The sequence below is a fragment of the Pomacea canaliculata genome, linkage group LG11 (assembly GCF_003073045.1).
Source record: "Pomacea canaliculata isolate SZHN2017 linkage group LG11, ASM307304v1, whole genome shotgun sequence".
Taxonomy (NCBI): domain Eukaryota; kingdom Metazoa; phylum Mollusca; class Gastropoda; order Architaenioglossa; family Ampullariidae; genus Pomacea; species Pomacea canaliculata.
Window position 1 is genome coordinate 19,023,767 of NC_037600.1, and position 16,415 is coordinate 19,040,181.

Here is a 16,415-nt window from a genome sequence, read left to right on the forward strand (position 1 = left end):
ATTATGTTATTATTAATAATTCCTGTTCGTTAGTTTAGTTTAGTCCTTGTTACTCAGGGATGACCATAGGGCCTCAACAACACCTCGCCACCGGACCCGGTTTAGGGCAGTCTCCCTCGTCCTTTGCTTCGCTCTCTACTGTTCTTTTCCAAGTCTGCTTCGGTCTCCCAACTCTCCTCTTCCCCTGAGGCCTCCAGTCAAGTGCCTGCTTGGCAATGGTGTCAGCTGGTTTGCTTTCAGATTACTTGGGTGGATGATTAGGCTTAATGTTCTGTAGTTTTGGATCTGTTTGCTATTTCCTTTCTATGGAAGGGTTATGACCATCATTTGACCATGCTTTGTCTTCCAGATTTTTTTGCCGTAACCAACAAGGGTCAAATGATACACCTAGAAAAAAATACAAGACAAATAAATAAAGTCTCGCTGTTACGTGACTTTCTTATACGCTTTTTGATTGGCTCATTATTTTTATCATTCATTTACTCTGGTACAAAAATTAATTATTTTCTTTAAAATATATTTACCTTATATCCTTTTTTCCTACCATGAAAGCATTCTACTTCCTTGTACTTAAAGTTATTTTTTCTCCTATCTGTTATCAATGACCTTTATTTTCTGAAGTGATTTTGAGCAGGAAGCAGCCCTGTCATCTGGACTTTTAAGGATGTTAAAAATGTAAGAGTGTGTTTGAAGTGCGATTGTTCAGTGCGCATTTCTCTGAAACAGAGGGTCTAAAAACTAGGCTGACTTGGAGCTGTTGTGGTTTACTGAATACAATCATATTCAGTCTTCAGGTCTGACGATTATACCAAAATTATCATTCATATCCCATTGTTTCCAGTATCTCTGACATCTGTTTTGGTACACTTCAGCTGTAAAGAGAGAATTTTGAGATTTGGGGAAAAGAGGTAATAAAAGGATGTGTGTCCTTTCGCTTAGGTAACAGTTTCAACAGGTGTCACCAACAAGAATAAGTTAAACTCCTTCCCATCATTCAGAACATACAGAGGGAAAATAGATAAGGGAGCATGGTGGACATGGCTAAGAGTGATACGGTTCTTCATACGGTGAGATAGTAAAAATATGTCTCGGAAACATTCGATTCGGGGATTACCAGATCCTCCCGGCTGTTTACCTCTACCCAAGTTAGGTTGACTAATCCCGTCCCTACCCTCGCTTTGTAGAAGGATCAACACAGGGGTAGCGTGCATGCAACTATGTTTACTGAGCCCAGGTGTTGGCGAGACCAGTTGCAAACAAGCACGTGACGTAGCCGGCCAGCAGACGACAAGCGCAGCAAGTGGAGGAGGGGGGCGGGTACCGGCGGCTTTGGCGAGTGTCGTGCGTGTGAGCGGAGGGGAGTATTGACACGTCTCTCTCGTCAACTCCAGGTAACTTGACTTTCACCACCCGCCTCCACACGCACGACTGGTACCCAACTGTCCACACCGGGTGCCTCCACAAACTCAGCTGAGTGCATTGGCCAACGTCCACGACTTTAACTATTCTTTGCTGTCCACTGTCCACTGTCCACTGTCCACGCCAGAGAAAGTGTTAGAGGAGCGGAAGTGTCTGATCTGGAAGCAGGTACGTAACGGACAGGTGCGAATCAATAACCGAGCCGTCAGGCTCAAGCACCGCCACACGGTAGACCGTGCGTCCCACGGAATTATTTACTCTACAACATGGCTTCTCGACCCCCGGGGTACACCGTCACATCCCGTCGCAACTCGCAACCTGTCTACACCATGGGAGCCCCTCCCCCCAGCGAGCGGGGAAGACGGATATCGGAGGTACCTGCCCCACCTGTGGGGATCAGCGCCCCGTCTGCACAAGCGGGGATCAACCCCCAGGTTGATGAGAAGACTTCTAGAAAGTCGCGAACTGGCAAGGTGAGTCCGCTGGTTGTCCTGCTCCTAACTCAACTTTCTCCTCCAATGACGAACTGCACAACTTTTGTTGAATTCTTTAACTCTTTTGTCTCCTCCCCCTAAAAGCTCTTCATTCCATCCATGTCATTCTCTCCCTGCCCTGCAGAAACGGAAAGTTAATGAAGACACCCACGTCTGCACCAAGTACCCTGTATATCAGAAAGACGGGGGTGGAAGGATCATGGAAGTCCTGCTGGGTATCCTCCTTCCCTCGGCTTTGTGCTGAAGTCTTATGGTGGCTTGTACTGTTGTTGTTGTCGTTACAAAGATCCTCATTGTGGGAGCTAGGAAAGAAACAGTTGGTCCCGTGTGATAGTTGGACACTTCAGAGGGAGAGCTGGCGGTGGTGTTATCGTAAATCTCACGGCGACTGTTGTGCCAGAGAAGCAGAAGTCAACAGCTGTCGGCGTCGGCAGGCGGTATTTCTAAACAAGACCAATCGAACAGCCAAGTACCCGGATATCCAGCTCGTACACAGGACAAGCGACCAAACACGAATATCGGTACACAGCAGTACAATGGAGAATCTAATCATTTTAGCTTAATAGAGAGATTTTCGTCTGTAATGTGTTTGGCTACCGAGACTGAAGAGCATGCTGTAGCCGAGACAACATTAGACATCTCCACAGCTGACAAGGACCTTAGAGCTAACTCTTGTTATCTGAATTCTCCTCTTTATACTCCTAGTCGTGTTTCCTCCTCCTTATACTCCTACTAATGTTTCATTGTCGTCGTCCTTACACTTCTACTCGTGTCTCCTTCTCCTCCTTCTCCTCCTCCTCCTCAAACTCCTAGTTATATCTTGTCCTTTTCACGCTCCTAATTATGTCTTATTGTCGTCCTCCCTATAATTCTAGTCATGTCTCATTGTCGTCCTCCTTACACTCCTAGTTATATCGTCCTTATACACTTAGTTATGTCTCGTGTCTCGTTCTCCTTATACTCCTCGTTGTCCCTCGTGGCTGTAAGTAGGCTGAAGTAGTGTATGTGGACAACCGTGACGTCACAAGCTTGTCTTCCTTCTGTGCATGGTGATGTTTGCATGACTGTACCCCGAGAAAGGAAAGGAGTACACCCCCCTACCACCACCATTTGGCGAAAACAGCATCTTGTACTGAACTGTACTCAGTCATAATAAAAAAATATTGCTGCTTCTCTCATTTCATTTTTATTCAAATCCGATACATTTGTAGAAAAGTTTCCAAATGGAGGAGTTTTGTTTTATGCTTACCATGAGAGAAGTCTGTAACCAAGGATAGGTCGGTATTACAGGTGCACACGAAACCACATAAGCTGAAATCTTGGAACTTGGAGTAAACTGCTGAATGATGCCTTTTTCTCCCAGGACAGGCATTGTGCTTCGAAGCACACGTCAACTATATATAAAGACTAGTTCTTGTATTTAAAGTAACTGAAGTTTCGATAAGCAAATGAGCGCCTTTGCGAAAGAGAGTGTGTGAAAAGTGAGAGAGAGAAAAGAAAAGAGATCGCTAACGTTCCTAAATATGGAACTTTCGAGTGGATAGTTTTATCGCCAAATGGTCACTTGAGAGAGGTTCAGGCTCGAAATCAGCTATTGTTTAACTTCCTTTTCAAAGGATACGCATGAAGTGAAGTCTCTTAAAGAAAGTTAACTTACTGATCACTACTCTTCTTAAGGGGAATGCCTTGTGGTGCGGACAAAACCAGCAGGAAACAATAAAAGTTCAAGAATGGCTGTCTGTTTTATGAATATTGGTGTTCTATCTTCAAGTGGTTTCCTAATGACCTAGTGATTTATTGTGTTCCGAGTGCACATAAACCTAATCAGAAGCAAAAGACCAGAATCAAGTAGAATGATCTCACTCCGTGCCTACCAAAGCCAATCTACTCATTCGAGTTATGTTATGGTGTGATAGTCATAAGCCAGTGAGAAAATCAGGGTCTGCTAATCTGTGCGATAGCAAGCTTTCTTTTTTTCTGCCCTCGAAGTTGCAGACTGTTTTTGTCTGGCATGAGATGAATTTCTACCATTGGAGATGAAAATCCTACTTTAAAACTGTACATTTTTAAGCCATTCACTAATTAATTAAAGGCTTACGAGAGTTAAAATATTTTCAAACCACTCGTGACGTCATGAATGTCCACAGATACGTCTGATTAACTTGTGGACCCATTGGCTGTAGCCTCAACATCATAACCACGTCCATGTACAATCCTGACGTCAGTGTTCTTGAACTCTTTGATGGCATCTCGCTCAGCCCATTAATTTGACAGAAGTGTGCTTCATTTTTATAGCTCTGTGAAATCACGAACTTGTATGACTGGACTGCTGGCAGACTTAATTTTTAGTTAACTACTAAAACGAGGCAGGTGTATATAAAGCTTCCGGTTTAGTCACTTTCATAGTTTAGGCTCGCCGAGACTAACAGCGGAGAACTTTGCAAGAGGCTAAGCGTTGGTCTCGGCAGACAGACAGCAATCCACCTATACACATCCATGGTGAAATAGAGAATGAATAATGAAATATACTGGTATTTAAAAATGAAATCGAATTGATGTCTGGGTCACGAACAAATTATCTTTTATTTCTTGCAGGATATAATTGAAAGCGTGCCCTTCGACCCCGACTACTACAACCCCGACGGGTCATTACGCACAGTGCACAAGATGCCGGACTTCAACACATCCTACGCTGAGGCCAGCAAAGCTCGCTACATCCGCCACACCAGAGCCATCGAGAACGAGCGAGAACTGCAGACCCACGAGATTTTCGACAAGTCCTAAATACCTTGTGTCGCCATAGCAACGGTCTCTGGACAGACGTGTTGTGACCCCCCCCCCTACCCCCCTAACTCCCACAACCCCCACCTCTGTTGAAGGATGTGAACTCTGCCACTGTCAGGTGTTTCCTCGTGCAGGTAAAAACCATCCCTGACGATATTCTTGTGATAACGACGATGAACAGACACTTTGTATTCAGACCATCGGATCACTGTCTGTGTCCGGCGCTTTTTTTTTCTGCGTGGTAGTTGAACTCACCTGTGCGAGGACCTTTGACCTCGAGACAACAGGTGTATAATAGATGAGTGCGTGTAGATCAAATGTAGAGGTATCTCGAAAGACAATTGGAGAAAAGGGGTGAATGGTGTTTGGCAACGATCCTCTGTAAATATTTAATAGATTTCCGTAACCTCAAAGATTAGTTTGTTTCAACTGTTCGACAGACGCATGTGTAAATAATTCCTTTTTTTTTTTTCCTTTCATTTCATTGTTCTCTCTGAAGAGCATCTCTTGAAATAATAAACGGAACTCTGAGAATGCCGAGTTGAGTGCTGATGAGGTGGTAAGGTACCTGCCTCTATAGCAACAAAATACAATGTTGTAGTTGGCTGTGATGTATTCAGTCGGCGATAAATATATTGTGGGTACAAAAGTCTTCAAGACAGATGTTTATTAGCAACTGGCCTATTGCATGTGTTTGGACTAGGGAGCGTTGGGAGAAATCCAGGTAAACAAAAATCAACTTTGCTGGTTCATTGCAGTATAAAACGAGTTGTTTATTCTTCGCATTCACCTTTAGGTTACAGCTGTCAGAGAGGTTGAAGAGATAAACAGCTCAGGTAGAATGTGTGTGCATAAAATGCTGGTTTATTTTGTTTGTTTGTTGTGTGGGAAAGCAAGTTCTTAACCAGTTCTCTCCCACGAGACAGAGTCAAGTGGCGCAGCCCTGGTGTCTTCCAGAGAGAAAAGGTGACAAGTGTTTGGAGAACGACTGACCCCGCCTACCCTCTCCCAGAACCCACCTGTCTACCAGTCTGTTTTCCGTTTCCAATCTTTATGAAAAGGTTCACGTGGGGTCTCCGCCACGGAACAAATGACAGCTTGCCCATTTAGTGTCGGTGGCAGTCTTGTCCTGGAGTAATGTGCGACCCCTTTGCCTGACCTCATGACCTCATGTCAGCATCACCTGCTTACCTGACCTACCGGAGATGGCTGATTTCCCTGAGGAACAATGCGTCTGTGTTGGCCTTTACAACACAAACATGCCAAGGAAATCCAGTCTGGGATTGTTGGCTTTCTACTTTTAGAGGTAGCTTTACATCGAAAAGAAGTTAATACACGCACTCTCTCACGCGAACACTCAGTGTGTGTAACAGCTAAAATAAGATTAGGGTAAGGTGACTAGAGAGAAATGTAATAAAGATAAGTCTACCCAGAACATTCCTCTCAAGGTTTCAAAGGCCCACCAGGTAGGAGAGAGCTTTATGTTTGTCCCTAAAGCTTTTGTTGCTCCCTTCGTTTCTTTTCTTTTTTTTTTTTACTCTCTGACTGTACCGAACACTACACAAGCTGAAAAGGAATTATGTTTACACCAAAAGGTGTAACTGTGAAGCCGTTTATGTCTGTGACGCAAAGCCCTCGACGACAGCAGCTGACGTGTAAATGAGATACGTCTGGAAGGAGAGAAAAGTGGGTTAGATCAGTGTTCTGTTTCTTTCACCCCTCAGCCATCTGTCTTGAAAAAAAACTTCTCTCGCCTTTTATTACATTCCCAACCTTTCGCCGAGGTCTATCCTGCTATTGAGAGCCAAGAGCCGTTATCCCGTCTAAGCTTACGCCGGGGCACCCAGAATAGCCACCCGTTATTAGCCCGTGCTCTGGTGAATAGCGCCAGCACCGCCACCACGCCCCCTGGTGGCACTACCCGAGCTTAGCACACAATATACACCTACAGAGCTGCCTGGCCGGCGTGGGTAAGTAATGCCTGAAAATGGTGCATAGATTTTTCTCTCGAGTTCTTCCTTCACGCTTGTCAAGCAAAGTGTGGCACGTGGAGAGAGAGAAGGCAGGGTTAGAAATATGGTGGTGCAAGCATGGCAGTGGTTCAAAGAGAGGCAGTGTTAGAAGTATGGCAGTACAAGCAAGGCAGTGTTAGAAGTATGGCAGTACAAGCAAGGTAATGTTAGAAGTCTGGCAGTACAATGAAGGTAATGTTAGAAGTATGGCAGTACAAGCAAGGCAGTGTTAGAAGTATGGCAGTACAAGCAAGGTAATGTTAGAAGTATGGCAGTACAAGCAAGGCCAAGCAAGGTAATTTTAGAAGTATTGCAGTACAAGAGAGGCATTGTTAGACATATGGCAGTTCAAGCAAGACACTGGTTTAAAGCAAGGCAGTGTTAGAAGTATGGTAGTACAAGAGAGGCATTGTTAAAAGTATGGTAGTACAAGCAAGGTAATGTTAGAAATATGGCAGTTCAAGCAAGACACTGGTTTAAAGCAAGGCCATGTTAGAAGTATGGCAGTACAAGCAAGGTAATGTTAGAAGTATGGCAGTACAAGCAAGGCAATGTTAGAAGTATGGCAGTACAAGCAAGGTAATGTTAGAAGTATGGCAGTACAAGCAAGGCCATGTTAGAAGTATGGCAGTACAAGCAAGGTAATGTTAGAAGTATGGCAGTACAAGCAAGGCAATGTTAGAAGTATGGCAGTACAAGCAAGGCAATGTTAGAAGTATGGCAGTACAAGCAAGGTAATGTTAGAAGTATGGCAGTACAAGCAAGGCAATGTTAGAAGTATGGTAGTACAAGAAAGGCCATGTGACAAATATGGCATTGCAAGTAAGGTAGTGCTAAAAATATTTCAGTGCAAAGATAAGGCACTGCTTAATAGCAAGCCAATATTAGAAACATGAGAGCACAAGCAAGATTCTATTAAATATTAAGTCAGTTTTATATATCAGTGCAAGCAAGCTGCTGTTTAATAATAAGGCAATGCTAAAAATATGTCACTACAAACAATTGTCTAATCACAAGAGTAATAGGTAGTATTAACATCTGTAATCAATACACTGCTAAAGTGTAAAGCACTACTTCATAGAAAGACAGTTTTATAACAGAAATTTGTTTAAACAGTAGGAATTCCACAAATAAACAAGATAAAGCCTAAAACACGGTTACTGGTGTTCGCGTTCGTTTTCAAATAGACTTTTTAGCCTGTATTATTCAGCAATTCCTTGTGAAAATTAATCACTTTTGTTAATCATAATTTTTATTTTATTTTCTTTAATACTATAAAACTGGATTTTGGTGTAGGGTAGTTCAATTCTTGAGTGTGAGTTAAACTTCATAAGAATCTCTCTCTCTCATACACACACAAACACACAATCTTGCACGCACGCACACACCGCGCAAGCAGCACACAGACAAACAGACCAACAGACCTACCTATGGTGTTTGCAGTCAGAACTGACTGAACACATCATCAAGGTAACACCAAGGGGGTCTGTTTAACCTACAATCTTTAGCCTTAAATACCAGTCATGTCTATATGATCAGTGCTTGTGGCCACCAGTGTCTGTGTAATCAGCACTTGTAGTCTACAGCCAGCTTGCAGTCGCCACTAAAATACATATAATACCACAACACATGACACTAATTCTCTACCACACAATCTGTCATCTGCGACGAAATTCACACGTGATGTCACACGTGATCAAGTCCTTTTTAAACTTAGCCAGACTCTCCTTTCATGATTTTTTAAAATAATAACTTGTGTCGAGTAGAGTAAAGCTGTAGCTTGTTGAAAAAAAATTGTCTTTCCTTTTGAAGTTTTTATAAGGGGGAGGGCAGGGTTAGTCTTGGAACTTTTCAGATGCCCCTTTCTTGCACCTCTGCCTACATTCTACTCACCATTACAAATCACTGATAAGTATACATAAACTATCTAAAATCGTGAACTCGCCACACTTTATATCAGAACAGATACCCGCCAAAGTTACCCTTTATTTATGAATAGCAGACCTTCTTCATGTCTCTACCCTAGCCTGATGATAACATTTGTGTTTGATGGATGGTGTTGAGACAAAGTGTTCAAAACAAATCATGGGGTACTTTAATTTTAGCTTGGCACCTTTTTTTGCACCTGACCTGTCCTAGTACGTCTGTTACTATTTCTGAAATGCAAATGAAAAAAGGAGAGGAAAGAACCGCAGAGGCTTTGAACCACGCAAGCAGGAATACAAATCGTGCAGTTATTAAAATATCCCACCTATCAAGTTTTCAAAAGAACTGTCTTGTCCTTTCTGTGCTCATTCTCCAAGGAGAATGTTTAAATCACAAAACCCGCAGAAGGAGACGAGAGGTAGGCGTTGGCAATGGCAATGTCGTCGACAACTCGAGGGCAGGTTGACCGTTGTTACTTTAACTGAGTGGGCTAACAAAGGTTATTTGGGGAAAAAAAGAACATTGAAAGTGGATATGATATACTATACACGTTTGAGAACCCTTGACACAACTTCACAACCATAAGATTGCTGCTCTGATCTCTCGCTTTGTCCCTCAGTGTCTCTCTCTCTCACTTATATATATAATTATCACCGACACACACAACCAAAAGGAGAGAAAGAGCTGCACAGACATAGAATAGTGAGCAGAGACAAAAGAAATGCCTTGATTCTTTGGTCGACAACAGAAATTATTATTAGGTCAACAAAGTGCGACCTCAAGACCCCCCACGAGGGACGCTATTGTATTCAGACAATGGCTGCCTGAAATAACGCTTGTTCCGGTATTTGGACTCGACAAGGCGGGAAAAAGAACCTTTGTTTATGGGAATGTTTGTCACAATGTCCGACATGCTCGCTCAGTCCGCCGACAAGCCCCAGCAATATGATGAGGAGAGGGAGAAAAAAGGGTTTCAATCAAACTAGGTTTGCACAAAGGAAGCCAGCTTTACTTAGCTTGGCAGTATTAGTTTAAAGGTTCCGGAGGGATTACTTGGGCTTTTCGTGAAATAGAGGGCAGGGGAAATGAAGTGCAATGAAAGAAGTCCATCTTGTAGAAATATATTTATCTTTATAAAATAATGAATATATCGGTAACATCAGATGATAGATATAACTCTTTTACCTTTTATATTAAGAATAATAATGTGTAATAAAACACTTTGATGAAGTTTCAGGGTTAAGGGAAAACACATTTCTGGAAAATAAATTGTGCATGACGATGACAGGCTTCGATCCTGATGCTATAATGTGCACATGGCTTGAGATTAATCCCATTACTTTCGGTAGACTGCTTCATTCTTACCTGTGGTGTTGACTAAAGTGCAGCTTCGCTGCTTCGGTCTCCATAAATCCTAATACTCCAGCTTATACGTAGAGCAACCAGGTGATTTGAGGGTTATAAACTGGGGCAGCTCCGGCAGCTGTACAAAGGAGCTGTGTGATTACAGCTGCATGCATGACCAGATTCATGCTCTCGACGCTGGCATTTTTTTTTTTTTTTATATTGAAAGTTTTAGTATAGTACCGACATTGAACCTTTTGGCTTATTTATGAAATATCCACTTGTTAATATAACCAGTACTCAGATGCGTTAAGGTTTAACGATATCTACTCTCTGTATTAAAGTAAATTTTGTTCTTTACGCCTATTGTTTTAATTATCCATTTCAACTTCACTGACAAAAGTATAAAATATTAAAATCTTGACGGCACCCTCAAGACAGAATCATAACTTTAACAAAATTACCGCCATAATATGTCCTTTGATGCTGACGGCGTACAACAACAACAACAACAACAACCAATCAATATCGCTGTATGTCTAGACGCACCTATTTTCGAAAAAGCGGATTGTCGTGACTCAGAGAAAAGCATTCCCAGGCAGTTTTAACACACTGTGGCAAAGCTATATCTTAACCAAATACAGCAGGATATTTTTTAAGTAGATTATTGTGTACAACCCTTGAATGATATGATACATATCAAAATACTCCTTGGATGAAAAAGAGTTCCCCACCCCTGCCTTACTACCTGAGTGGTCCTGGGTTCCCCACTCACCTGTCGATCACCTATTGTAAAACCATGCAAGAGAAAGTGAAACTTGAGTGCTTGGATGTCTACTCTATCCCCCACCACCTCCATCTCCTCCCAATCTCCAGTTAAAAGAAACGGTCCGTGCAAGACGCTGGATTTTATCAAACAGGTGTTTTGTCGACTTTGCACTCTGTCATCGTTTTGAACGTTTAGAGTGCTTGAGGCGTCCACACAAAGGCTGAAGGCCCTGGGTGACTGCAGCGATAAGCACAGCACTGACTTGGCAAACAGTACTGAGTGTCAACAGTCTCTGTTGACTTTGCCTTCGACACTAATGCGCATTAAACATCAGACATCGCTCTGTTCTCTGCGACAGTAATGACTACATCAAGGCTAAACATCAGACTAATGTCCTCCAAGACTTCTTCGTTTGGTCGCAAACGTGTACACAAGTTCGTGGTTTGATTAACCTCAGGGACAATGCAATAAATGTGTTAAATCCGGAACAAACATGTGGCCAGAGGTTTCCAACCAGAAACTCACAATATTCCATGATCCACCTGACCTCGAAGTGTACGTGTCTTTTTGACCAGTTGCTGAAGACGTGCTTTATTTATGTGTACCTTGGGCCTGCTTTGGCTGATAAGTGTTGAAAGCTGTTTACCGTACATCTCCTACTTGTGTTTGCAGAAGCCTTGGCATGCTCTCGTTACTAAGCTCGCTGGGCTATTTTATTTGCTTTTTAAAGCTAAAATGTGCCAGTGTTATGACACCCTACCAAAGTTAATCCTTGGTTCTTTTTATCAATCGTTCTGCTTTAAACGCGATTATAGTCCTATATAACTCACAGTCTTTGTCTGATGCCTATTGAAAAAAGTGATTATATAGGTTATGAATACATTAAACGGTCCTCGGTCAAGAGTATCGTTTTACCTGTACCAGACAAACTGTTGATTCTGAGTTAACAAATAACTGGATCTCCGCTTTTCTGCTTTATCATTATTATTATTCAAATCCTTATGTGAACGCGTGCACACGCATACATTCTTTTTTTTTTCTCTCTCTCTCTCTCTTTCTCACTCTCTCTCTCTCTTCCTAAATCACACAATGTCAATAAAACCAAGTTGCGTCCAATTATATTCTCATTACGGCAGAACTTTATAATACTACATATAGCTTACTGCTCCTACTCGGGCAGCATTAGTAATCACAGCATACTAATGAACAAGAAACACAATGTTCTGAGTCGTTTTTTCTCCCTTTCTGTTTTATATTCAATATTTATTGCTTGGTGGCCCGTGTAATTTGGCAGTCCTTTGCAGCTGCACAGTTTCCACATGCCTAAAGCCGTCCCTGCCCTGACCCCCGAGATGAGATGTGAACCTCAGCCTTACAACCATGCTACGTGCGGTTAACCGAATGGAAACAAATCCCGGATCGTGCTTCGTTCTGACGCAAGATTATCTCCACTTAGAGGAAAGTCGGATACCTTATACTTCGTGCCCTGTGAATAAATTGTGATAGCTTTCGTCAGGTTCAAAAATAAAGTATTATTTAGACTACATCCTTATGCTGACAAGTATGGCCATGCAGGAAGAAAGTTCACCTGAAGTTTAGTCAGCGGCGTAAAAGAATTATTTTTCGCAACCTGCTGAGGTACATCAAATCTTAGCCGCTCAGTAATCCGACTCAGTCAAAACGTTTATGAAAATGTTCCGCATCATGTACAGACTAACAGTTTAGGATTTGTTGAGTATCTTTTTTCGGGTCTTGTTGCTTCGAGTTTTCTTGAATTTGCCACTTAGTACCATCAGTGCTGAAGGCATTCAAGTTAGCTTTATAACCATTTCTTCCATCATCTTATCGACTTATCGTCCTTTTCTCTTTCTCCGGTTACTCTGTCGTATATTGCGTACTTTTTCTAAGTGTGTTAATTTTCTATTTCAATTAATTGTTTTAAAATTAACATACTTATGTCCAGTTCGTGGCTCCAGTGATTTATAACTTTTAAAAATTTAAATCCGTATTGGTTATTTCCCTTTTGTTTAAAGGCCGACCACTCCTTGTCATCAAGATTAAAAGAGCAGACGAACAAACGACCTGATCATTACACAAAATTGACCAGAAATGGCAACTTTGTTCATCGTTTTGCTGTTATTTCCACACGTATGTTTTGTTTTTGCAGAATCGTATTTTTCCTGCCGTAAGCTCGATTTGTGCAGCTGCGAGCTAGACGATGGCAAAGTAGTGAATTTACACCGGGCAGCAGGTGCTTCAGACGGAAAGCCTTTATTTATGTTTAGGGCCAATGCTACCATCTACACATTCAGCCCCTGTTCCGCTAAACCATGCAGATACAACGCCGAAGCAGAAAGCATTGTGGATGACTCGGTGATTTGCTTGGAACCAAACACTTCGATTGCGTCCGCATCCACATCAGTTTTCCAAGCAGCTTCTAATGGCATAATTCTGTTGTACTCTGGCTCGCATGCAGGCAAGTAATATACCACAGAAAAATATGAAGATAATTTTTCTACCAACATTTGCGTATGTAGCATTCTGTCATACATATCCTTAATAATAATGATATTCAGGTGAAAAAATAGTTTGTTAAATGTCAAGCTTTTAAAATACTTAATCTTGTGGACAAAAAAATTACTTTTCTATGTTAACAGGTGCAACCACAAGTCAGGTACTTCTGACATGCAGCAAAGAAGAACAATTTGTGCTGACAAAAAATACAAGTGATGCATACTTCTTTACATTGTACACAGCCTGTGCTTGCCCAGGAACATGTGTTGACACAGTGCCCAACCTCAGTCCTGGCACCATCCTCATCTTAATTTTCTTTTCCTTCTGCCTTCTTTACTTTGGAATTGGTAAGGATATGTGAATTCATACTTGCTTGCTGTACTTAGTTACTGAAACTTTGAGAACCACTGGTTTATAAAATATATACATCTCCATGGCACACTTGCTCATTTTTGTTAAAATGTGGTCACAAAAGATGCATTTATGACTCATAGATATTTTAACTGAGATCTGTTTTACCTTCAGTCATGATGATGTGGTGCATTTCTTTACAGGCTATGTTTTACATCAGAGCCATACATTTCTTTACAGGTTGCATTTACAAGAGAACCCTGCATGGTGCTATAGGCAGTGAGATGCTTCCTCACAGAGATTTCTGGTGTTCATTGCCAGGACTCATACGAGATGGTTATTTATTTTTTATAAGCCCTTGCTTAGGCAGCAGGGCAGTGTATGAGGCTTATAATAAACTTTAAAAGATAGTAAAAGCAAGATTAATCAAGTAGTAGTTTAGTTTATTCCCTTGCTACTTCTCGAGGAACATAGGGCCGCAGCAACACCTCTCCACTGGACCTGGTTCTGGGCAGCGCCCTTTAATTGTGCCTATGTAGTTCCAGCATCTTTTGCCTAGCTCTCTGCTGACTTTATCCCGCTCTCTTTTTGTCTCCCAAACTCTCAATTATTGAAGAAAGGCTCGCAAAACTAATTGCTGTCAGTAACCTGTCAGGCTGCAGATAGTAAATTCAGCAATAGAAGGTACATTCTTATTATATCTGTAATCATTTTCCAGATAGTCTTGAGCAGTTTGGTGGTGCAATGGTTAGTGCCTGTCACCAGTACAATGAAGTTTGGCTGTCCTGGGTTCAGCTGTCATCTTGGGCATGCTGTTCTTTCTAAGCATCTGTTTACAGGGCTGTCTGCCTTGCCTTAGTTGCAGGCACTTCGTAAAACACCAGTTTCCCACCCGCCCATCCCACAGATAGTTTTCTTGTCACTATTCCAAGGAACAGATATCACTTGGGATAGCATACCTGCCAGTCCAATATATCATCAAAACGGGCATTATTTTATTGGCAATGCCACTAGTCATATGCAAATGCTTTATTTCACATATTATCTTACTGTTCTTACATTTCCATTTTACTGTTGTGTGTTTATGGTATTGATGTCTATTTTTAACATTGCCAATCAAATATTTTGTAGTTTTATACTTTTTTTTTTACTTACACTTGATGTGAATGCTTTACACTTCAAACTTTGACATGGATATTCTAACAGTAACAATGTATCAGTATTGTTCATATTTCAAGTTCATTAGTCCCTGGTATAACTTGTTCCTTTTAAATAACTTGATTCACTGCATTTCCATTGTAGTAGTCATCAGTATATCTGGCTTCAGGGCAGCAACCTTTCTCAGCAATTTGTGTCACTTGCAGCAGTCCCACCTGTAATTTGTTGTGTGCCCAGGTATGCTTGATTCTAGAAATGTAGTTTGCAAAGTTTTGAATCTCAGCGATTGTGTTCTTGTCTCCAGGATGGCTGTTATTTTAAATTCTTATGTAACCATCTGTAAAAATCAGATGTCCCTTGAATGTAGTGTTGTACAGTTTATCTTGATTTCTGATGACATTCCTTTTGCCTACCACTCTACATCCAGAAATATTTGATATACAAAAATGAAACAAAATTATCTATTGTATCTGTTCAATTTGTCATATTTGATTCATGTATTATAAATGCCAAGGAAGTGGATTAGCCAAGATGTAGAACACTGAGATCCAAACCAAGAGGCGCACTGGGTTCATTAACATCCCCTAGTCGACCCAGCTGTATGTGCCTCTCTAGTGGTTTGTGGAAAGAAGGGCGGCGATGGAGAGGAAACAGGCACTCTTCTCACATAGAGCTAGCCCTGAGGTCTCTAACATATCACTCTCCAACAAACTTTAAAAAAAAGAGAGTAAGAAGACGACCTTTACCTATACATGTCTGTGATGTTAATTTTCCTTTTACTGGTGTGCACTTCTTTTGGTATGTATTATCTGCTCATGTTTATGTCATTTATGCATATAAGTTTTGCAAAGGCAGCAGGCATTAACCATACTTTCTTAATGGCAATAGAGGCATTTATCTGGCCATATTTTTCTTTTTACTGGTGTAAATGTGCTAGATGATAATCTGTCAGAGCCGGATGTCAAAATAGCTTTTCTTGCTGGTTCTGATACTAAAGTGTTTTTTACTGTTTCTCACTTTGTCCTTCACACTAAATCTATGCATGGCTTCAGTTAGCTCAAAAGCTGAAAAACTGAAGTAATCAAAACAGATGTTTTATCTGTGTTCTGTATGTTTACAACGGTTTCAGTTTCAGTGGCAAGAATAATTTATAAAACTGTATTCTTCTCTAAGCAGTTTTCTTTTGCAATGTCAGAAGTCCAACAAAAGTGTGTGGTACCAGTTTTATGTTTACAAAATTTACAAATATTTGTGATATATTTAACATTTTTGCATTTAATTTTTTTATTGTGGCTGCATCTTGATTTTAATGATTGAAAAGTACCATTGTGCAATTTTTTTGTAGTACAATAAGCTTATTTTTATACTTAAATTTTACATTTATTGGCTTTTTATATTTTGCTAATTAAAGAAATGATAAAATTATTATCAGTGGTTTTTTTTCTTTCTACTTAACAAAAAGTTTTTGACATTTTTGCATTTGAAGTCTTTTTTTGTGCCTGACTTTATTCACATGTATAATGGGGTGATCCTCGTACTGTGTGATTGGTTCTCCCAGTATCCACTCCGCAAAATATCTGGGTACAATTCGACCTGCCATACTGGGAAGACATGCCTTCACTACAGAATACGAAGAAAGTGTAG

At 41.1% G+C, this 16,415-nt stretch overlaps 2 protein-coding genes across 2 annotated transcripts; both read left to right on the forward strand.

Moving 5' to 3' along the window:
* The first annotated feature begins 1,267 nt into the window (after window positions 1-1,267).
* Window positions 1,268-5,231, forward strand: LOC112575360. Its single transcript, XM_025257141.1, has 2 exons — window positions 1,268-1,892; window positions 4,509-5,231. Exons 1-2 carry the CDS (start codon window positions 1,686-1,688, stop codon window positions 4,695-4,697), a joined length of 396 nt encoding a protein of 131 aa, XP_025112926.1. The 5' UTR covers window positions 1,268-1,685; the 3' UTR covers window positions 4,698-5,231.
* A 7,231-nt stretch (window positions 5,232-12,462) lies between these two features.
* LOC112575358 lies at window positions 12,463-16,181 on the forward strand. Its single transcript, XM_025257139.1, has 3 exons — window positions 12,463-13,224; window positions 13,406-13,609; window positions 13,854-16,181. The coding sequence occupies exons 1-3, from the start codon at window positions 12,858-12,860 to the stop codon at window positions 14,015-14,017; spliced, it is 735 nt and encodes a 244-aa protein (XP_025112924.1). The 5' UTR covers window positions 12,463-12,857; the 3' UTR covers window positions 14,018-16,181.
* The last annotated feature ends 234 nt before the right edge of the window (window positions 16,182-16,415 follow it).

Bases quoted from the DNA above. Each gene is read 5' to 3' on its own strand.
- LOC112575358 (XM_025257139.1), top strand. From the start codon at position 12,858: ATGGCAACTTTGTTCATCGTTTTGCTGTTATTTCCACACGTATGTTTT. The intron at 13,225-13,405 runs GCAAGTAATATA...CTATGTTAACAG, and splicing joins GTACTCTGGCTCGCATGCAG to GTGCAACCACAAGTCAGGTA. The intron at 13,610-13,853 runs GTAAGGATATGT...ATTTCTTTACAG, and splicing joins CCTTCTTTACTTTGGAATTG to GTTGCATTTACAAGAGAACC.
- LOC112575360 (XM_025257141.1), top strand. From the start codon at position 1,686: ATGGCTTCTCGACCCCCGGGGTACACCGTCACATCCCGTCGCAACTCG. The intron at 1,893-4,508 runs GTGAGTCCGCTG...TATTTCTTGCAG, and splicing joins GAAAGTCGCGAACTGGCAAG to GATATAATTGAAAGCGTGCC.